We start from the raw sequence: 23931 nt of genomic DNA on the forward strand, positions 1-23931 counted from the left end.
TGACAATGATTTCAACTTAGATCTAATCAATCCAGAGAGAGCACAGCAAAAGAAAAGCCCTCGAAGTGAGGGCTTTTGCCAATGGAAAGTACAAATAGTTTTAGCTTGTCCCACTTGCAACAAATGAAACTTTAATGTCACAGGTTTGGATGAGAGAAATATTTAATCTTTCCTATCATTATGGAATTATCTAGTTTTTCTGTGCTGACCTATTAAAAGTTAAGACACATCACAGTGACCGTGGCACTAAGCACTCTTTAATTTTATTGTGCACAAAACACAAAATCACCCACTGGATCGATGTTCTCATATGACATCAGGAATATTTAAAAAGCTGCTTGCAATTTTCAAAGATTATTTGGGACAATGTTGGAAAACAGTTTTCCAGGAAGTAGCAGTAATCCTTCTTCTATCCTATTTTTACTCAGAAATGCAGACAGAAGGGGAGAGGTGTGTGTCTGTGGTGGTGTGTGGTTTCTCCTTTACAGAAAGAAGAAGTTTGTAAATTAGTTTGTTCATCAATTTGATCCTAAAATTAGATTTCTGCTGTCCCGAAGCTCTTTCCACTGTAACTAAATACCACTTCCAGAGGAAATAAAGGATCAAAAATTACAGTCTAGAAAATCAGATGGAAACAGTTTTTGTATTTTTGGTACTAAGGCTACTTACTTTTCCTACACTGACAAGAAAAAGAACTTGATGATATCAGGAGAGTCTTTCATCCTCCTTTTCCTGGACTCTATTAATGTAATAAAACATTTTACTTTCCAATCTAAATCAGAATTACATAGGCTAGTAATCACTGAAGCCAACAGTATCTCTTGTAATCTGGAGTTTTCCAAAATCTTTATCAGTTACTTGAATGATGAAAGTCACCTGCGACAAATACATCTGCTTCACACCATTTTTCTGCAGAAATGTGTAACTATTTATTGAAAGCCTAAGGACTGTAGAGGTAGCCACTGACAACACTGAACGCATTTTAAGCTGATGGCGTCCTGAAAACCAGGCTATGTATGGGGTTGGGGTGCTCTGTAAGTGTGGGGGGAACAAACACCGTCAAGAGGGTACCCTTTAGTCAAATTTTACTTACGAGAATGTGTTATCATCAAATCTTCATTTAAGGAGTGAGAATGCTGCAGGCAGAGAAGCTTCCCTGCCACAGAGAACGGAATGAAGGCTCCTCTGTGTACACAGTAGAGTTGCTATGGTCTTTTATTTGCAATGGATCACAGAGGATGATCTTTATTCTTCTTATTCAAAGACCATTCAGGTCAATGAAAGATTCCCTTAAGCTGCAGGGGCTTTTGTATAAAAGGAAGAGACAAATGCCTAGTGCCAATAATGACTGATGAAACAGTGGACTGTTTGGGAATGTGTATATATACACATAATTAATTTGCTTACGGGAGATGTATCACACGATTTTTCTGGTAAGCAGAAAGCAGAGCATACTTCTGAGTATTCCCCATCTGACTTTATTTCCTCATATCTTAACAAACGTAACAAACTGAAACATGGAGCTATTTATTTTCTGTTCTGTAATAAAAAAGATACATTACTTTGATGCCCAGAAAATACATTAAACATTCATTTATTTGTGAGAGTTTCATTATATTATTACATATGCCTTGGTTTGGTGCATAGGAAATGTACAGTTTAACGTGCTAATTTTATTACCAGTTTTAGAAAGGTACGGAGCTTTACTCCGGAGTAGACGTGAGACAGAGGTCTGAGTGCCATGTGTTGCTGAGTACAGATGAGACTGGAATTTAAGCAATATGCCTTATCCTTGTAACAGGTTAATTTCAATTAGAGGTATTTGATTAATTAGAATCAAACATAATCTTACAATCAAATAATAAGTACCAAAAAAAGGAGTATTTTTTAATATGTGCAATAGCTTGTTAGTCTCTTACTATTTCTAGTTCCTTTTGCACTTCCTCTTGTAGCCATAGCTGAATGGTGCTTTTTAAATATCTAGGCTAAACTTTTCAGAAATGATTAGCAATTCTGGCTGCCTATTCAGAATTATCCTACCGGGGCCCAAAAGCGAATATTTAGCTCTTTCTGACAATCTGACTCCTTCAAGGTAGTTAATATTGGGGTGAAATTACTAACCCTTATCAAACTTCTCCATCCAAAGATACCATATATTCATCCCAATGAACTCTGACATCTGGTTTTTTCCACATCCTCAGTCGCTCTGGTTATCTGGCCAAGGACCAATAGTTAAGATCTGCCTAAACATTTAGAAAAGTTTTACATTTCACTAGGCAGCTGAGCACTTTTACACACTACTTATTTATACAGACAACTACATCAGGCTCACTTAGTTTTCTCCACCCTATGTCTAATCAACATAATAGCTTGTTATTTGTCTTAAACTATAAACCAAATATTTAAAAATAAAACAAAAAAACCACACTATTGGGTTTTACAAACAAGTATATGACATAATAGTTTGTGGTAACGATTTAGGTTGGAGCGGCTTGCTTGTCTGGGATTTTAAACGCTCTCTCAGAACCAGTACTCGGAGACAAAGATGTGAACGTTGACGATGTTACGATGAGATACCACTCCACCCATGACGTAGTTCATCTCCAGTTTCAGGATGGCATGGAAAGGTCCAACGATGGGCCTCACCTGGCGAACTACACCTGTTGGGGTAGAAATAGGAAGCTGAGATTAACAGGAGAATCAGATGGGTTTGGATGAGCTACACACCCCTTCGTGTTCAGTATAGCTGATGGAAAGTTATTTTATCTATTGGATCCATAAATAGCTTGCAAGAAACCTTGCACAATAAGAATAAAATATAACTTTTGAATCAAAATACCTTGAAGAAGATCTAGAAGGAGCACTAAAATGCTGCCAATGGCAGAAAACCCGTATATTCTGAAATGAGTGATTTTTTTTTAGATTTTATTCAGAGAGATAAATTCTGTAAGCAGTCTGTGACACTGCTTGTGAGGTAGGACACAAGGAGACTTTCCCTAGGTAAGCCAGTACACACGTTGCCCTGAGGAGTACATGAGCACGCACACCTGGGAATGCCATGCAATTTCTGGTTCCGTGTTGAAAACAGCATTTCATTTGGAACAGTAGAAATTATTTGTAATGCAGCAGTAAAATCAACACTTTCCCTATAAACATCAGACGACGCTAATCTGTAAATTGTTTGTGTGCCATGTCACGGATGGACAACCCCCTGGAAGCGATGGGAGTAAAAGCAGGGGAGTTTAATGAGGAAAGGGGGATTATCACAGCATCTGTCCCTGAGTCATTCCTCACAGGGATGGCGGCCATTCCCTCACCAACATCAGGGCTTGATAATGAGGAAGGAAGTGGCAAGGGAGAAGTAAGCTCTCTCTTTAGGGCTCTAGTCCCTTGGTTTGTTTTACACGGAGGAGGCCCAGTGCTGAGGTGCGGCAGGATGAGGACAGGGAGGGGATGAGAGTGGTGGGGTCCTCGGGGGGGTGGCAGGGCAGGGATCCTCCATTCAGGGCTTGTGCCACCACCCCAGTCAGGCAGCAGGGCAGGCCAGGGGAGCAGCCAGGTTCAACCAAGGGCCCAGGTCACCAGGCAAGTTCATGGTGATGACGCTGGGCCTAAGTCAAACCGTGGAGGCAACGTGTGGGTCAGGGTCAACAGCAAGAGGATCTACGGCTGTGATGGAGCTGGAGACCAGCCCTCTTCCAGCACTGCTCAGGCAGGGCCTGAAGCTGAAATGGGGCTCCTGGCCTCTGGGCAGGGCGTGGGAGAGGACCCCGGGGAGGCCCAGCTGGGCCACGAGGTCTTATGGGTGCCTTGACACAACGTGGCTAAACAGAATAGTGTTACAGGTTCAGACCTACACAAAAGAAAGTCACCGGGAGCTTTGCCGTTGACTCCAAAGGCTCAAGATCAGATCGTAAACATGTTCTCACTTCATGGCTATTTTCTAGGCCTGGTGTTACAGAGGAGGGAGCTACCAAAGGGCTCTCCTCTGAAAGGACGTATCCAAAAGGTCAAAATCACATGAACCTGAGGTCAGCCAGCAGGCAGAGGGAGTCTGGTGGAGACCCCCCTCCGCAGACACCTCCTTCTGACAACTGACTTGTCTGACAGGGCGTTTGATTCAGAAGGAAATACACAGTTTAAGAAAGGATTATTTAAGTTGCATTTCCTTCTGCATGCTGGGGGTTATGTTTCACAAGCGGGCAGCACACCAGCACTTTCACGGAGCCCCAGCCGAACTCCTGCAGCAGTCCCCTACGAACACATTGGCTTGAGATCTGATGGGAGAGATAAACGTTTGCTTATGGAGGCTGTCAGCACCTTCTTCTAAGGCAGTGATGACATTACAGTTTTGTCCTGTTTAAATACTAACTAATATCTTCAGCATGCAGTAAAACTGCAAACTTTTCACCACATTCACTTTGCTTGCCATATTTGATGAACACACTTTTCAAGCATCCCTCCCCCTACAATTTATATGTACATACATACATATATAAAATTTTTTTTTTTTTTTTTTTAGTTTTCTTGGCTATTCTCCTGCACCTTATAAAAATGACTGGGCTTGGCAGATGATATATTGAAAAAGAAAAGCCTTGCTAAAATTGCCCTCCCTTTAGGGTAACATTTAAAGCATTTTGCTAACGACACATCACATTATTGCAGGCACTGCTTTAACTGACAACCACGGAAACACACGGCATTGGAATCGCTCAGCACTGGCAAGCTGTTTAACCCACCCCGTTAGTGGTTCATGCAGTGATCACCAAGCCTCAGATGGCAAAGGTTGCTGTTTCCATTTAGCAATCTTTTTATAGTGTTCTACACTTTCTTGCTCTACTCTAGTAGAGTCTACTCTAGTCTAGGAGTGGGATTGCAAATTGTGTTTTTTTCTGACATGATGCAATTCTACTCAAGATGGTTTATGCCACAGTATGGCATCTATCCGTACATGACTGATGTAGCATTCAAAGCAATTAGTAACTTTCTCATTCTTGTTCGGATGCATTCTGTTAATAGGCAGAAAAAATGGAACATTTCTTTTCAAGGTAGAATGGGCAAACACCCTGTGATCCATGTGGCAGTACTTTTCCCCACAGTTCTCTTGCTGCAGTCTTAAAATCACGTTAAGATGGCTGTGTTGAAGCAAGAAACTGAAGGAATGGACAAAGAAACACAATACTCTCACAATATTTATTTATCCAGTTCATTGTGCCAATGTCCTGGATGGTCCTGAAATGACCACCAGTGCAAAAGAACCGTTTGCCTCCCTCTCCTATTAGATAAATAGGATGATGCAGTCAGATGGGTTTGTGCTACAGCGTGTGTATAAGGAGAAGTCATTCTACATGGGCAGAAGAAAGAAAAAGAAAAGAGTAAGAAAAAACCATTGAAATGTTCTACTGGATAAACGCATATGACATGTTTTCAGCTCTTGGCAGATTACTTTTTTGGTAGAAAGTGCTAAAATGGAAAACCTGAGTATTTTTCTCCACCAAACTCAATGACAAATGCAGGTGGAAACCATGCGATAGCAAAGCTGCTCGGAGCCTGAAACCTGGCTGCACACTCACCCAGCTCCCAGTGACCTGGCTGCCGTGGTCCTAGGACTTGGCTCAGAAATGCTGTTAAAGGCCACCTGCTATAATGTGCCACTGCCTTCTGATGCTCCCTGTGTCTGATTCCCTAATGCCTCGTGCCTCTCCTGTCAGGTACAAGGGAGGAGCAGCTATTCCAGCCCCCAACAAGGCCGGCAGGGCCTTGTGCCTACCCTCACAAACAGATGTCTAAAGAAAAAGCTTGAGACTCAGGCCTGGTCCATGTCAGTCACATACGTGGCTCAGTGAATCAGCCAATATCTCATGAGTATTTAGCACAGGACACATTACACATTCAAAGATGCCGCGTGTAATAACTCTGGATGTTTTTAAGCAATGTGGATTTATCAGTTTCTGCAATATTTGCATCAACATGTTGTTCCACTATGCCTTTTGGCAGACTAATGCTGGGTCCAGATTTGTGGTCTGGCATCCTTCGGCATTTATGGCTGAATATTAAGTATAAAAACATACTTTATAGTAATAGGAAGGTTACAATTTTTAAAAGTACTGAAAAGTCAGGAAATGTAGAAATAAAGCAGCCGCTTTTTGATCTCTTTTTTTTACCAGTCTAAATCCAAAGTAGCTGGATGGAGCCACTCAGATTTGACATGGGGATAACTGCAGACTGGGACTTGCTCCTGGATGGCTGTAGCAGTACACACTGTCCTGTGAGTCACTCTCTATACGATGCCAGGAGAACAATGGTGTTTAAGTGACCTGAAAACAGGGCTCTCAAATACCACCATCAGCTGGTCCTCTCTGGGACCAAAGCTGCAGGCTCTACAGCTGGTAAATGGCATGAGTTTATTTAAGCAAGTTCACCCAAATCCTTTTCCAACAAAATCAGGTTTCAGCTAGGTTAGCATTTTGCACAGAAAAAAAAGCCAGGAGAATATTTGTCTATATTAAAACAGGGTGAATCACTGATAATAAACGAACAGGGAGATTTGCACTGCTGCTGAATCCCACGTGCCAGGCAGTCCTGAGCATCTGTGTTGTCCTGCCTACAGGCACATCTATGCAAGCAAGCGCCGTTACCCTCCAGGCTGATGTGCTGCTCTTGCTGTTTATACTCCTGGGTTCATCATCTGTGACCCAAACACAGACTCAGCCTACAGAAAACACTACGTGTCACAGGCCAGGCAGATGACTTTCCATCAGCTCACGTTTGTTTGGTTTTGCTTTTTTGTTAACTGAGCAGAGATGTTATTACACGTCCCAAATCTGCTGGGGTATCTTCATGGTTTGCTGACCTCCTTTTAGAAAACAATAATAAGGCTTCTTTTTTCTTGCACACTTTGCCCTGACTGCAAACAGGATCTATGCCAATCCTTCCCATCTGCTGATCTGTGTAAGCAAACAGCCTTGGCTCGAGAGGCAGTAAGTGTTTGGATGTCACAGTTATTTCTGCACTGATAGTCTGACCGTGGCCCAGAACTTTTAAAGCTCTGTAATTAATACACTGAGCTGCTCTCTTGCCCTGTTTCTTCTTCTTTCATGTTTCCCATTTCGATTTTGTCTAAGGCAAAAGTATATCACCATGTGTAGTGAAGACATCAACCTAAATAATATATAATACTTATTTTCAAGTGAGAATAATGACAACAACCAGCAATCTTAGAGCCACTGTCACTGGATTACTGAGGCTTTGCTTATCAAAGAAGATGGGATAAATAAGACAGCAAGGTTAATATTGTTAATCTTCCTAAGCCTTTCAGCAGAATTTCTATTATTGTAATCAGATGCCACAGGTATTCCTTGGCTTGTCTATACCTCTTTAAGATATCATTACATTTCTCTGCTTTGAAATATGTGAGAGCCTTAGGCAATTCACCTCTGTGTCTGGTTTCTGCTTGTATTTTTGCATTAGGCAGCTGATTTGCTAAGAAGCTCCATTTTGAACTTAAGAGAAACACTGCTGTTTTGTTACCACATTAACCCATTCTGGGTGACAAGTCCCTGCATTATCATGCATTAACATTTTTGTCTCCAGCAATCCAGACTCCTGATTCTGACTTCTGTGGTAAGCTCACTGCCCAGTATGCTGAAGGAGGACTTGCAAAACTCTCCAAAATACCTTTTTAAGAAAAAAAAATTTTTTTTCTTCTTTTTTTTCCCCACTGCTAACCACAAAATCTGCAGCAATTACACTTGCAATGAATCTGGGTCATTGTGTTCCTTACCCCTCTTGCTGAACACTGCATTTGCATTTTCTCTAGAGAAAGTTTCCTCTAACAGGGATCTCCACGGCTTGCCAGAAAGCAAAGCAGAACCAAAGAAGCTTATTTTCACACTGCCACTAGAAAAGGCTGTTTGGGGCTGGTAGAGAGGATGCCTTATGTTATGTTTTCTGTTCCGGAGGTGAAGGTCGCAGGATTTTCCACAGGGATTGATTCTTAAGTCTAGCCAAATATTTAAATCTGTATTATCATAAGAACACAGTACAGACATAAGCAGTACCCATTCCTCAGAAAGAGAGCCTTGGAACACCTAAACTTTTAAGAACCCCCCCAAAATCACGTTAGTGGAGCAGGCAAGGGATCAGAGGCTGAAGGAGAGGCCACAGGGAGTGCTGATTATGGGGGAGCTCGATCTGATGAGTGCTGGAAGAGGGGATGTGCTGAGGGAAACCTCCTCTTGCCTTACCTGCCTATGCATATGTATTTGTGTACATATTAAACAACCCAAACTCTTGCCAAATCAAAAGTTGTTCTTCCAAATAACCTGTGGGCTATGCTTAGGAAAATACAATAAACAGAATTATCAAAAATTTGATCAATTCCCTCAACCACATTTCAAGCTTTGGGTTAAGTAACAAGCACAAGAGCCCTTTTCGTCTTACCACCTTCCCATCTTTTCCCCCACACACAGGGTTACAGCTATATTGTCTTGTTCTGGTCATCACATGCCAGAGGACAGTAACAAAACTACCTTTTTATCTCCCTTTGTGCTCACAGCAAGCACACAGTCTCCGTTCTGTGACTCCTCTCAGGTGCCAAGTCAAAAAAGAGACACGTAGCTTTTTACAATCAGTTGAATCCAACAGTATATTGCCCCTTTTTTATTAGTGCAAAACTTCACCCTTGACATTACAGGCAGGTACTAATTTAATACTCAGCCATTCTGTGAACAAACTATGTAGGAAATTTTGCTTTTTTTTCTTTTTACATTGTTTAATTGTATGATCTGTGGTCAGCTAAAACTGACCATAAACTGACTAAACTCAGGATGGATGGTGAAAAGTTACTGCGAGAGCATACAGTGATGAAAAGAACAATCCACTTTTCTGAATCATTAATCTATAGTTAACATATTAAGTTGGTCCTAAATAGAACAAACCACATCTTTTTATTCATTCTGAGTATCTAAAATAATCAGAATGGGATATATATTTGAAATACCAAAGGCAGAAAAACAAGTCCAAGCATAGCTCAGTGTTCACACTTCCTTCAAAATAAGCACACACTGCTACTGAATTCTTTTTTTCGTGTTTGCATCCTGGCCATGCATTATTAAAATTAACTTTCACAGATCAGAAACTAATAGGACAACTGAGAATTAGTTCACACTCACTCTACTGTAAGTGGATCTACTGACCATATATAAAAAAAGAATATTTTGCATTAGTTAGAATTAACAGCAACTTGGCATATGAAATATGATATGAATTATTGTGTGGAATACAGCTCCAGAAGAATGTTAGTACCAGCTCCATTGTAAAATACAGTCATAGACAGCAAAGGGTCTAAGAGCTGAGGAAAGCTGAAGAATCTCCGAGGATCTTCTTGGTAATTCTTATGGGCAGTGACGTTCTTTGCCGCTGACATGCAGCCTGTTCTCTGGCTGCCTAGCTCTGAGGTCCCCAGGCAATTTCTAATCAAGTACACGCCAGCAAGGCAGGCAGGACAGCAGGCTCAAAAAGCTGAGCAGGGTATGAAGCTTAACAGGTGAGAGGCAGGATTACATACTAGGGCTGAAAAATGCGTAGCTTCTTCAGGCAGAATATCTGACATTTTGGTAGCAATATACTCATTTCTATTCCTCATGAGATAAAATCCCATGTGAGATGCGTAAGAGCCCAAGCAAATCAGCTTTTCCCCTAAATTTCCTAATCCTCGGGCTATGAGTCTACAGGTCTGATTGTAAGCGAAGGCTAAATTCCATCACAAAATGTGTCCCCTTTGAAAAAAAAAAAACACAGGAAGGATTGTCAAGAGAACGTGCTATTACATGGTGAGAGATAGTGCTGTCTGTTTTCAGATGGAACTTTTGAGACGAGCTGCTAGTGACACCTACAAGAGAGAGATTTCAATGACACAAAAAACACCTTATAATTTTTCCTCTAGCTATTTTCCTTCTGCTTTAAATGGATACTCGGAACATGAAATGATTAATTCGGAAAAATTCAAGTACCAGAGAAGGTGGTGAGAGCTGTGGAACTGGAGTCTAAACTCAACTGAAACTCAGCTAATTTACTGGGGTTTATATTAACTCCAAATAATCCCAGCCTATGTTCTGAAGTCCTGCATTTGGCTGTTCCTGGATCTCTGTTTCCCCACAAAAAACATTCTGGTCCTATTTACAGCCTTGTCAGAGATGAATAGTCCTAGCTGTCACAACACAACAGTAACTGCCCTTTTTTAAGCAATGGATTTTTGGGAATCACAAAAATAGCCTTTAAATAGTCTGCTAGTCTCTCCCCTAATGATAGTGAACTTCTTTAATCCTGTGTGGACATTGCAGTAATGAAGCTGAGCAGTTATCATCTCAGCCTCCTGGAACCTAAAGCCATTGCACGGCTATTAAAGAAAAGTAGCCCAAAACACCGTCACGGTAGCAGTAACGTGTGGTGAACAACCTTTTGTAGGGGAAATGCATGTTTATGAGTTTGCCTTAAGCAACACAAGAAGACTAATCTCCTCATGTTAATGCAAGAACCTGGACTCTAATTTCAAGTTTGCTTTTCTCCTCAAGGCCTCTTGCTTTATACCGCTGGCCAAGATTTTCAAAATTAAGAGTAAACATCTCAGATGCATCAGTGTTACTTAAGAGCCTAGTCATAGTTTCAAAAGAGATGTTCAGGCAATTAGGAAGTTTGGAGTAGGGAAATGATCGTTGCAGTGGCTATTTTAAAAGGCAAAGTTGATAGGATCATTCCAGAAATGAGCAAGAGGAAAAAAAAATCCAGCCATAAATAAACTTGGATCAAACCGTAGACAATGAGTTGCAGGTTAGGCTTGAATACCAGACAATCTCAGACTACAACATGTAAATACATATCTACAGTGTGAAGCCAGAACTATGTAGCCAAACTTTTTTGGCTCTGTAGACCTCAACTCAAAGAAGTTGAGATTTGTAAGAAAAATGTTATTTCATATTCAGTTCATCAATAAGGTTAAAAAATAATTCACGTCCTGATCATAAACAGAAAATACATATTTTTAAGCTATTTTATCCAATTTTTTTTCTGTAAAAAGTTTTGGCGTTCTTCATACATTGAAATTTAATTAAAATCCTTTTCTAAAGGCTGCACTTTACTCCAAAAATTTATGACAAAGTAATGATTTTCAGTGCTTAAATTGCTCTGCCAACATAGTTACTGGAGTACTTACTGACCTATACCGTGCCAGGGGAGAAGGGAAGTCAATCAACTGTTGGGCAACTGCTTAATGTATCCTAGCTTTGAAAATACAATGCTTCAACACTGCACATTAGGGAATGTCTTACTGCATTTGGTAGAGTGAAAGCTGCAAAGTTTTTCCTTTTGTAACAATCCAGTCTTATGTTTTCAACATCACCACAATCCGGAATCAGAATCACAGAATAGTGGACGCAGAAGGCACCTCTGAAGACCATCTCTACAACCCCTTGCTCAAAGCAGCATGTTGCTCTGGGCTGTGTTCAGTCAGGTTTTGAGTACCTCTAGGGATGGAGCCTCCACAGCTCTAGGCAACCTGTTCCAGTGTTCAACCACCTTTACAGTAAAGAAAATAAGTTTTTTCCTATGTTTAAATGGAATGTCCTGTCTTTCAATTTGCGCCCATTGACTCTTGTCCTTTCCACACCACTGAGAAGAGTCTGTCTTTTCTTTACTCCCTCCCATGACATCGATCAGATTCCCCCTGAGCCTCCTCTTCTCCAGGCTGAACAGTCCCAGCTCTCTCAGCCTCTCCTCATATGACAGATGCTCCAGTGCCTTAATCGTCTTCACCACCTTTTTCTGGACTCCACGATGTCTACATCCTTCTTGTACCAGGAAGCCCAAAACTGGACACAGCATTCCAGTGGTGACCTCACCAGTGCTGAGCAGAGGGGACGGATGACCTCCTTCAGCCTGCTGGCAACACTCTTCCTAACACAGCCCATTGGCTGCTTTTGGCACAAGGGCACATCATTAGCTCATGATCAACTCTGGTGTCCACCAGGACACCCAGGTCTTTCTCTGAAGAGCTGCTTCCAGCTGGTAGGCCCCCAGTGTATACTGGTGCATTGGGTTATTGCTCCCCTGCAGCAGGACTTTGCACTTCCCTTTGCTGAACTTCATGAGGTTCCTGTCAGCCCATTCATTACTCTACCCTGTCGAGGTCCCTCTGAATGGCACCACAACCCTCTGGTGTATCAGCCACTCAGCACAGTTTTGTCTCCTCTTCAAACCTGTTAAGGTGCCCTCTGTCCCATCACCCAGGCTGTTAAAGAAGAAATTGGCCCCAATATTGATCCTTGGGCTAGACCACTGGTGACTGGGTGCTAGCTGTCCTGCTGATCACAACCCTTTCAGCCCGGCAGTTCAGCCATTTTTCAATCTACCTCCTTGTCCACTTATCTAGTCTACATTTCCTCAGGTTGCCTATGAGGGTATTATGGGAAGACAGTGTTGAAAGCCTTACTAAAGTCAAGATAAACAACATCCACTCTTCTCTCATCCACTAATCCAGTCATCTCTTTGTAGAAGGCTGTCAGGTTGGTCAGGCATGATTTCCCCTTCATAAATCCTTGCTGACTACTTCCAGTCACCTTCTTGTCCTTAATATGCTTGGAAATGGTTTCCAGGAGGATTTGCTTCATCACCTTCCCATGGACTGAGGTGAGGCTGACCAGCCGGTAGTTCCCTAGATCCTCCTTCTTGGCCTTCTTGAAGCTTGCAGTGACATTTGCCTTCTTCCAGTCCACGGGAACATCTGATCACCACATTCTTTCAAAGATAATTGAGAGTGGCCTCGCAGTGACATTGGCCAGCTCCCTCAGCACTTCTGGGGGCACCCCATTAGCTCCCATGAACTTGGGGTATGTCCAGTTTGTTTAAGTGTTCCCTAACCTGATCCTCCTCCACCGAGGGTGAGTATTTCTTGCTCCGGACATTCCTATCGCTCTGAGGGCCCCGGGACCCCTGAAGGCCAGTCTTATCAGTAAAGAATGAAGCAAAGGCAGCATTGAATACTTCAGCTTTCTCTGTGTCTTTTCTCACTAGGTCTCACGCCTCATTCAGAAGCAGGCCCACATTTTTCCTAGTCTTCCTTTCGCTCTTGTATACCTGTAGAAGCCCTTCTTCTTACCCTTCACAGCAGTGGGCTGTGCCTCCATAGGCAGTCTCACAGGCATTATGTTCCTCCAGTCCTCTCTAGTTCATGACTGTGCCTAAAGGCACAATCTAGCTGTCAAACTGCAGGCATTTCCCAGACCACCAGATGTCTGCTGACTTCAGAAAGTTAATGTACACCTTAGATTCCTCCATCTCTCAAAAGCTAAATAGTCCTTTTCATTTTCCTTTTTTTTTTTTTTTTTGGCGAAAGCTATCTATATTTCTCTCAATTATTTGTGACAATAACAATGTAGGCTCCTGCTATGTGGTGCTCTACAGTTTCTGATACAATCTGTTTTATTAATAAGTGGCTGCTCTTTGGAAAATGAAATATTTCTTGGTAATCATCACTGCAGGCATCAAATCATATACAGAAAAATAGCTCTGAAGATATCATTAATCCTTGAGCTGCCACACCTGACAAACATAAATATGGTTAAAGGATTCAGAAAACTCATTAATCAAAATACAAGTACTGAAATAGATTTCCTCTTGCTTTGAAGTATATTGCCCTCATAACACTGTGAATTAGACCTTCATTCAGGCTTGATGGTGAACACTTCACAAAATAATAGATTTGGAGAATCAAGTTAGAGATGGATGTTAACAAGGTTTCCATGCTGATGGAGAACTGCTTCACAGGAATGTGGCTGGCTATACGTATCGTTGCTGAAGTATCTGGGGACAAGGTTTTCAAAAATATATACTTTTCAAACATGAACCTCCAAGATATTTATTCAAATTCCTTAAAAAATGGCCTAATTTTCAACTGTTGAGCCACCAAGTGCTTATAAAATGCTTCAGAAGTAAGTTTGGACACAAAAAATGGCACTTCCATAAGCTACATGACACTCAGGGCAATTTCACTGTTGGTTTAAGCTGATCAAAAATAGTGGTCCTGCTATGTCCTCCACCCCTTCCCTTGGATTAACACCTGAAAGAAAAGAATCAAAAATGTAGGTTCCTGCACAAGCAGTAATGCTGACAACAGGGAAAGGGCTGGAGTGTTTGTTCAGAGGTACAGGAGAGGGCGATTTCCCTTTCGAGCACCACAAAGGTCCAGATCACTTCATGCAAAACCAGTGTTCCTTATTACGGTGATTTTGGTACGGTAACAGCAAATATTGCACCAGTGGCATGAAGAGGACTCCTAATGACTTGGGCCAGCACGTGCAGTGCTGACTGCAGTGGCATGTTATCCCAGGAACAGGCACAAATGCCTGCGTCCCCAGAGCGATTCGATAACTGCTGCCCCGCAGTGCAGCTCAAAGCTGAGCTGCATCCTTCTCTGAGAGGTGTAAAAGAGGAACAGGGGTAGGGCAAGACAGAATCACAGAATCCCAGCATCATCTGGGTTGGAAAAGCCCTTGAAGATCCTCCAGTCCAACCATGAACCTCACACTGACCGTTCTCTACTCCACCAGATCCCTCAGCGCTGGCTCAACCCGACTCTTCAACCCCTCCAGGGATGGGGACTCCCCCCCTGCCCTGGACAGCCCATTCCAACGCCCAACAACCCCTTCTGCAAAGAAATAATTCCTAAGAGCCAGTCTGACCCTGCCCTGGCACAGCTTGAGGCCATTCCCTCTTGTCCTGGTGCTGGTTCCTTGGCTCAAGAGACTCATCCCCCCTCTCTGCACCCTCCTTTCAGGGAGTTGTAGAGGGTGATGAGGTCTCCCCTCAGCCTCCTCTGCTCCAGACTAAGGCACCCTTCAGAAAAAAAAAAAAAAAGTAGTGTAACAAGGTGGGCCTGCGCCTGCGACCGTAAGCAACATGTCTTGCTCAGATCTCTCCCATGCTCAGAGTATCTATTAACCACAGTAATCCACGTAAAGACAAAGCTCTCCTTTAAAGACTGTCCAAACAATTGTGTCTAAAACTCTCCAGGTACTCACAGCCTTTGAAGTTTCCACCTAGGGTACAAGTCTTAGTTTAAGTTTAGCTAAAACTGAATTTGCTTCTCTTTTTGCCTTTCGTTTCACCTCAATAGAAAAAAGAAAAAGGAAATTACAGCACAAAATCACATTTCAGCATGAAAAAGGATCTTTCTGCCTTATTCGACAGTTCAGAAATTTGGGATTCAATTTATTATAAATGCTATCCTTCAACCACTCAATGAAGTTTAATTTCATTAACACTTGGGCTTTTCTAGAAAGCTTTGATTGCTGAAATGCATCAAATAAAGAGGCAATAAAGAGGCCTCATGGTATTAATACATTTTTTGGCCAGAAACAAATGGTAAATATTTTCAAAGCTATTATCTGTCATGTTGGATCATATGGAGCCTTGGTATTATGAAAGAATTAAAAACAACCTTTGATTTTACTGAGGTTTGGCTAGTTTACAAATACTATGATCTTTATTAAGGATACCAAATAACTTCAGAGAGATGTGCTCTTATCTTGGCTTGGCAAACTTCAAGTGCTTTTAGATCTCTGGTTTGCCTTCCAGCCAAACCTCGCAATGGGTTTTAATGTTGACAATGCTGCGAAATCACTCATGCCTAAAATGCAATAACTGTACTTGAAGTAGCCTCATTAAAAAATAGTTTCCACCATATATTTTTTAATCCTTCCTGTTCCACCTTTGAGAACGTGACATGCTTTTATAAGAATCCTACATATTACAAAAACAGGTGGAAAAACTTTAAGGCTGAATGTCCAATATATGCAAAATCACACATATCGTCCTCCTGATACTTTATTCCCAGTATCTTATTTACAGGGGTTTAGTGTCCATCATGGTACATCACCACATACATGCAATCTCTCCAGTTAGAGAGAGTAGCTTAGTTTACCCTTCCCGTCCCACAACCCCATTATTCCGTTTCAGCTGAGTTTTGATATGGTAGCATATCCATGACACCTGGGCAATTAATTATTGTAACCCTAAGCATTTCTTGGCAAAGAGCCACCTTATGGCACACACAGCACGATATGGCTCTGTGATTCAATTTACCATAGAAGAAAAAGCACCTAATCCTGAGGATTTGACATGAAAGCCCTTATAGAGCTGCTCAGTCATCACCTAGAGGCAACAGCTCTGCTGGTATTGTTAGCAGAACTTCTGACGAGGGAAGCTCTCTGAATTTTCACGTGTGTTAATCCCTGACCAAATTCTCAAAATAAGGCTGAAATAAGGGGGTCACTTCACCACATCTGACCCCTTTAAAAATAAAAGTTAGGGTGGGTTTTTTTCAAGTGAGCCATGCATCTGTGCATCATACCGGCAAAGATTTATGATACGCCTCGAGTCTCTTATCTTCCGTCTCCATGTTTATAGGGTGTGTAGGCGCTACTGCAGGAACGAGATGCTTGTTATCCACACACAAACTCAGGAGCAGCAGCAGAAGCAGCTGAATCAGTCGCACAAATATTTCACACCTGGAGATCCTCAGAAAAGCAGGTCTCTGACTACTCTAAACCTGGGCAAAACACCTCAGAAGGCTGAATTCACACAGACATCTCTCAGAGGAATTGCCGTAGTGTGTTTCTCGGCGTACTGGATTCCAAATCTGGCTTTATTTGCTCATTTATGTAGTATCTCAGCCCACTGTTTAATACCAAAAAATGCATGCTATGTAATCTGAACCAAAGACCTTTGGCGGTCCCCTTAGCTGTTCCCTGACTCAGTCCATTTCTTTCCCAAATTGGCAGGTTTTATACTTCACGCCACAGTTCACAAAACTTCGTCAGAGTCACGGTGTGATTTATTTGTCTGCTGGCTTTATGGAAACTGTAACCGAAGGTGGTCTGTATGAATGTTTTTGTAATACATTACACCTTCCGACCCGAGGGGTGAGATGAACATCGATCAAGGAGGAACGTTGGATTAACCAGATACTTGCAATGTGCTAGAGTGAAATTTGGCATGAGGAAGGTTGTTCCACTCAAGCACGAGACTCATTCTCACCAGAAAAGCACCTTCAGCATTTCTCAGATGCAAAATAAAAATCCACCTCCTGCTCGAGTTGCTTGTTTGCCTCCAGAAGAGCTCTCCAGCCTGACATTTTTTCTGGAGGGGAGGGAGGGTGTTGAGAGATTTGACTACTGAACAGCGCAGTCATCAGCATCCCGAAAGGGCAGGTTCAGGCAATAAATCTAGGATCCCGTTTACCAAATGGCTTCTGGGCACCCTCGTCTCAACTGCGTAGCTACCAATTTCGACGGGGCAACCTGGCATAGAGAAAAACTCACCAAATATTCTTTGCTGAGGGCTCTTGTGAAAGGGGCAAGCCTAGATGAAACCAGAACAAAGATACTAAAAGGGACTGTGTCTTTTTTAATGTAAGGCTGCAAAACCCTGTCGAAAAACCTGCTGAATTATGTCCCTGCTCTGTGTGCTGACTGTGAATCACTGGACAGCATCGGTTTTGTATTGCCAGACACCATTGTCGCTTCATGCTAATGACATTACAGCCATGACAAAAGGTGGCTATCATGTCTTACTTTCTAGTAAGAGTATCCACAAGGCGAGATAAAAGATGTGCTGAAATCCTTACCCCTGTGAACAGCAGAGCTCTCCTGGACGCCCTGGCTCTGCCTACACCTAGCCCCTGCTTCCCCACAGAAAAGCAATTGTAGGTGAACTGGAAGTTTCAGCATCACAGCAGTGCCAGGAAGCCCAAATCAGTCAGGGGATCTCATTATGCTAAACACTGTAACAAATGCAGGGTAAGAGCCAGCCAGCCTCTGGCCCAAAAATAAAGAGTCTCGAGCAGCGGAGGATAAGGGAGAAGCACAGAGGAATGTGAAGGTACTTGCCCGGCACTGCAGAGTGGGTCCAGGGACCAAGTTCAGAACCAAATCTTTTTCAATCCAGTGACTCTGAATTTAATGTCAGACCATACAAACATTTGAGTGGTGGACTGTGAAAAGACTTCGCCACACTGGGAGTGGCCAAACTACTCATGAGATCCAGAACTACTACCCCTGTGCTAAGGACAGGTTTCCCAAAAAGTCAAATAAATCTCCAGTCTCATTCTCCTCCCCCAAACCATATGGGATCCCACAAGCACACTTTTTTTTATGGTATCTGGTTTTGTTTACCTTAGGGTCATTTTTGAAAAGTCTCTCCCCAGCCTCTGGAACATACTAAACAATCCTGACACCATCGTAGAAATTAGACTACTAAAAAATCCAGTGTTGTGCTACAGTAGTTGAGACACTTTCTGTAACGGGTCAAAGGTCACATCATGAACTATCACAAAGAGATAAAAGAGGCTGGAAAGTCAGGACAGAGATAGCAGTGAAATCCTTGCAAATAACAATGGAGAGCAGTTAGTACAAATCTGTAAAATTATAAGCGACCATTGACACCAGTCTATTCAAGCACCAGCACCCCTGAGAAGCTCCACAGGTACAAGTGAAATTGTATAATTGCATTGGCTCTGGATGTTTTTGATAAGAATAGTACCATTCTGCTTAACAGGCAAGAGTATCTGCTTAGGTTAGCATCAAATGCAGTATGGAAGATTTCAGCCTATCAAAACTACTTTTAGCTGTATTACAAAATTTTAAAATCTTCCTGAAGTTTACCAGACTACAAGGTGGTATTACAGTCACCTCAGGAAATGAATGCATAGCTGAGGGGGGAAATGTTTTATAGTATCTGATAATACCTTAGGCATTGATAGGACATTTTTGTACAGGTTGAAAATGCATTCTTCATTTTTCACTGACAGCTGGTTAAAGGAGGAATGCAGTGAAAAGTCCATAAAAGCTTTTAAAAAAAACCCTGGATAGGTCTGCACTTCTGTTTTTCTCCCACCCATGCTAATAAGTGATGTGCAACAGTGCCACCCTGGCCTGTAACCACACCAGGCAACAGAGAGTCTACAGCACTTCTTGAACCAGGAAAGAATGGGGTTTCACATCTCTTTTTAATAAAATAGGGTAGAAATATTGGAGGCAACTTTGTGCACAACTCTTTTTCTTCAGCTTGCATGAAGTCTACGCACTGCCCCTCCAGCAGGCTGCCTTGCATTCCTTCTCTTCCACTGGAGGTGTTTTCTGTAGGTCAGCATAGCTATTTTTGGAGTCTGTTCTTACTTCTTTTGGCTCCTCCATGTCTGATACCGTGATCATCGATTCCCATTTGATGTATCTTCTTTCCTTGCTTTTGCAATACTGTCCTTGCCTCTCTTCTCCTACCTTTGTGCCCACTCCTTCTACATCTCCTTTGGGAGGTCATGTTCTTTCTTTTTCTAACATTCCCTGGGGCAGCTCTCTCCTCTGTTTCTAGTTTCTTCTTTTTTCCTTCCTCACAACCTGCTTCTACACACTCTCCTCTCCTCCTATGACCTCAGCTGCTATCTCTCCATGAAGAATCAAAAACCAGATTGATCAGTCACTCTCCATTCAATCCTGTGTATTTCTCAGCTCCACTAACATCTTCTCCCTGATGTCTCTGTGTCCTCTTACACGGATAATGGCTAAAACTGATGACCTGACTCTCTTCAGTCCACAGTTCTCTGTCAGTGTTGAAGTCCTCACTTTTCTTCTGTAACACCATCTCTAACAGCTCCTCCCACTCTCTAAACCTTTACCAAAAGAAACCTGTACCTTTTCACTTTTTTGACTGTTACACTTCTGAGAGCATCTTGTTCCTTTCCATTCACACAAACACAGTTTAGATGCAGGTCCTTCTTAAGGCGTCATCTCTCTTCTTGTTTGTGACAACCTAGCACAGAGATGTTTTACTAATGAAGGACTTCCTGCAAGAGCATCTTCATTGCTCTGTCCTTTCTCCCCCTCTCTTCCCAGTACTCTCTCCTTTCTTTGAATCCCTTCACTGGTTTCCTCTCTGCTCTGACATCAAGTCAAGGTTTATTACACTCAGCTCTTTCAGTAACACTAGTAACTATTTTCCTGCTTTTTTCCAAATACTCTTATGCGTTTCATCTCTCTGAGCTAGTTCGTGTCTTTTCTTTAAAAAAAAACCCCAAAACCTCCTGTAGAGATTTTCTATCTTTTCTCTTGTAGAGAAAAGATATTTGGTGATCTAATTTCCATTAGCAGATAAAATAGCTTTGATACTCTGGTCATTTCTCCTGAAATATTACAACAGAATGAAACATGCTTATTATTCCTCTTACCCATGCATCTATGTTTTATTGTCAGAGTAAATGTGCTCCTTCCTCTATAATACAGGCAGAAGAAAAAGGTTAAAAAATAGGCTACACAGATTCAAGAGGCATATGCCCATCAGTAATCACCAAGCACGATTGTCCAGGTGTGCTCTCCCAGAAGCATATAAACTGATGATTTCTTAGCTCCCTATAAGTTACTGGTCTAATCAATAAAGCTTTCTGATAACCAGTAAATCCTTCTGCTGTCGTCTGCGCCCTTTGTCTTTCTCCACCCTTACACAAATCCTTCCCCTTTCTTTACAAGAGCGACTTATTCTGTGAACTTCTGTGGACTAGGTTCCCTTCTTATTTATTTGTCTTGAAAACTTCCCTGCACTTTTATAGGAACACCTAACATACTGATTATTAATAACAAGAAAAATGATATTACGATGAGAGCAGCAGAACCGCTGCTGGCAGAATTATTTGCAATCCTAATTTCACACATGCAACATGCTGTCCAGAACCTCTGCCCCTCCAGGTAATATCAGCTGGGGTTTTGTTTTGTTTTTCCTTTTCCAATTCTGCTGCAGGCAGTTTACTTTGCCGCTTCCATCCGTTAATCTCAAAGTACTTTTACATGGAGAAATTAATTAAGACTCTTACATACAAGAATTAATTAAGACAGTAGTAGGCATGTTTTATCATCTCCGTGGTGCACATGGGGGAACTGAGGTGAAGAAAGAGTTGCCCAATTCTTTTGCAGAGCTGGGAACGTACTTAGACATATATAATATCCTCTCAGGCTGGTGTGTAAGAACATCCTTTCTCTGCTAACGTTGTGAGGCAGATACCCAGTTTACGAAGGAAAATACCACTGACACGCAGTCCTATTATTCAAAATGGAAACGCTTCCCTCAGGCAAATACCTTGGCCAGTCAAACTTCTAGACACATCCTTCTTTCTTATTTCAGAGAGAAAGAAGCACACAGCACGAAAAGCAAACTACTGTAACTACTAGGGGATCTGATAACATTTATACTCTAGTTCTAAAGAATCAACCCAATACCTGAAATCTGTAATCTTATCATCCTGCTTTAACAGACTCTCCCTCTTTCTCAGCATTCACATGTATACTTCTGTTTGATAAAGAAAGAAATATAAACCTAATGACTTATGATTTTTATCTACAGTTCATAAAACCTTTGCACAGCTGACACTGTACTATCATGCTTCTGAAATGCAACAGTGCCACCTTCAGATCACGCCAAATACTGCTTTTTCACAAACCATCAGTACGGAAGAAGCACAGCAGAGATTTTTCTTTTCATCCAGACAAGTCCTGCTAGAAAGCCCAGAAGCACATGTATAAACCTGAGCAGAACCTGCACATTCACGTACCAAAACACAAATGTTCACTGGAAACAACGGTCCTTTGTCTTCATAAATAAACATTCACGAAGAGCAATCAAATACTACTTTTTAATACCTGGCATATTCATCCTCTAAGTATGAGAAACACAGCGTATTTCCCTGCCGCTGCACTAGCAACTCACACTGGGCAGAGCAGCACATCAGCCAGGACCTCCTCCTGCTCTGCAACCTTCACATAATTTGCCAACTCCTGGCTACGCTGGGTCCCAGAGTGAGAGCCAAGCTACAGCATACGCTGGAAATATGTATCTGTATGCATGTATATATACTAGATACATCATACACATCACATACTGGACACAGTATGCATTACAGCCCACAAAAGGGCCCTGCTCTGAAGAAACCCACCAGCAAGTATAACCCCCCGTTGCTTTGCAGCCCCTCCCTGCTACATGAGGAGATGCAGGTCTAGGGTATGACCCATATACGCAGCTCTACCTCCTGCCACGCCTCATCCCCACCAAGCTGAGACTGTAAATCAAACGTGTATGTTCCATTCTGAAGTTTCTTCTAAACAACAGCATTTGAGAGATCCCTTTTACCCTCAGCAGAGGTATTTATTTAAAACTGAACCAGCCTGCCATTAAATATTAAAACAGGTAACAGATTCAGTAAATTCAGTCCTGCTTTAAAGATTTGATTATTATCCAAAAATTGATGCAATGCTGTTTAAACAAGAAAGAACAGTTAATTAAATTTACAGTCTCTTTGTTGACATACTACATATTTTATATTTGGTTTGATTACAATGGGCAAATCTCATCATTTTAAAACTAAGCCATTTGCTTTTGTAATTAGAGCCAGTTCTGAAAAAAGTTAAAATACTTCTCAAATGAAACTTTAGGCCTCTGGTATTTCGAACAAAAAATTATCTGTGATATTAGTTCAAATTACACATTTTGGACTGGAGAATATTAAATCAATGCAGGCTTGAAAATCAAGGTAGGAATTAATTACTTGAGTTAATTTCTTCGACCTTGTTCTACAATACTACTGAGAGAAGAAAGTAAACAGAAAAACACTCACCCACTGTCATACCATCCATGTAACGCTTGATGATATCAAAGGAATCTCTTAAATTTCCTTCTGTTATGTCAAATATGATATCTGCCTGGTTGGCCGGATACGTAGGTGTGATGGCACGAAGAAAAATAATCTCTGCAAATAAATAAAGTGTATCACAGAATGTACTGAGAAGTATTTGAAAACATCACTGAAGAATCCAACAGAATTTGATCCAAAATGACTTGTCCTCAAAGCTGGTGGAGGACATTGCCTTCCCCCCCCCGGTCCCTTAAATTTTAAGTCCTTTAAATTGAAGGAAATAAGAACTGGGGAAAGGGAGGATTCATGCAGATTTATTTTCTCCTCCTGTACTGTCCAAGAAACCCCGAAGCTAAAACACTATTACTTTTAGAGTCCAGAAAGACCACTTTTAGAAATCGGTCAGACTTCCAGCTTGTACCCAAAGAGGGATCCCTGAGGATCCACAGGGTGGGCAGTTGTGTGGGACCAAACAGATAAACCCCTGAACTCTGATTCCCTTAGGCAGTTACACAAAGTATTGCTATTACAAATCACAGTCCTTTTGAGTACTGGAGGAGAGTTTTAGGTTTAAAAAAAAAAAAAAAAAAGTGAGACTATTTTTCAAGCCCCTTGTGAGGGAGGTAAGTATTATTATTCTCATTATTATCCTCACTCTACAGATGATGAAACTAAACCATGGGGCTGTAAGAATTCACCCAAGGCCATGCACTGAATTACAGTTTAGGAACGTCTTCTGGGCTTCAGATCGCTAGGTCTCATCTCTTTTTATTAAATCATGAGGATGGACTAATGAGGGAACGGTTTGGGAAGCATCCTGGGCCAAATCCTTAGCTCTGCTGCCAGTACACCTGGTGAAGCTGAAGGGGTGTGTATGGGAGAAGTGGCTATGGGCCATTCCTCAGTTCCCTGTGAAGCAGGGCCAGCCAAGGCCTGAAACAGGCCTGCTGCAATCTGTAGAAGCTCTATACAGCTAAATTATTGGTGGTTTAATTGTTCCTATTTGAACAAGGATTGGGACGTCTCTTGTCCTACTCCCTCTGCCTGGTGCAGAAGTGAAGAATCAGCTTTGCTTTTCATTTAGGACAACTTTCTGAGATAGCAAGGCTGAGACTGGGTGCATCAGAAATAAGGATTCAAGATCTTTAAAAACCCCTCCAAAATAATCTTCCTTTCCTCCGTTCCCTTCATCTCTCTCTGTCTGT

General features: G+C 41.8%; 1 protein-coding gene across 3 annotated transcripts in view; it reads right to left on the reverse strand.

Moving 5' to 3' along the window:
• Positions 1-1455: 1455 nt before the first annotated feature.
• FBLN1 (fibulin 1) overlaps positions 1456-23931 on the reverse strand; it is an 83139-nt gene continuing 60663 nt past the window's right edge. For all 3 annotated transcript variants that reach the window (XM_074872119.1, XM_074872118.1, XM_074872121.1), the window contains 2 exons: positions 22709-22840; positions 1456-2660 (listed from right to left, as the gene is read on the reverse strand). In XM_074872119.1, the coding sequence (XP_074728220.1) occupies positions 2521-2660; positions 22709-22840 (272 nt within the window). In that variant the 3' untranslated portion in view covers positions 1456-2520. The remainder of the gene's footprint in view (positions 2661-22708; positions 22841-23931) is intronic.

The sequence above is a fragment of the Strix uralensis genome, chromosome 5 (genome assembly GCF_047716275.1).
Source record: "Strix uralensis isolate ZFMK-TIS-50842 chromosome 5, bStrUra1, whole genome shotgun sequence".
NCBI lineage: Eukaryota > Metazoa > Chordata > Aves > Strigiformes > Strigidae > Strix > Strix uralensis.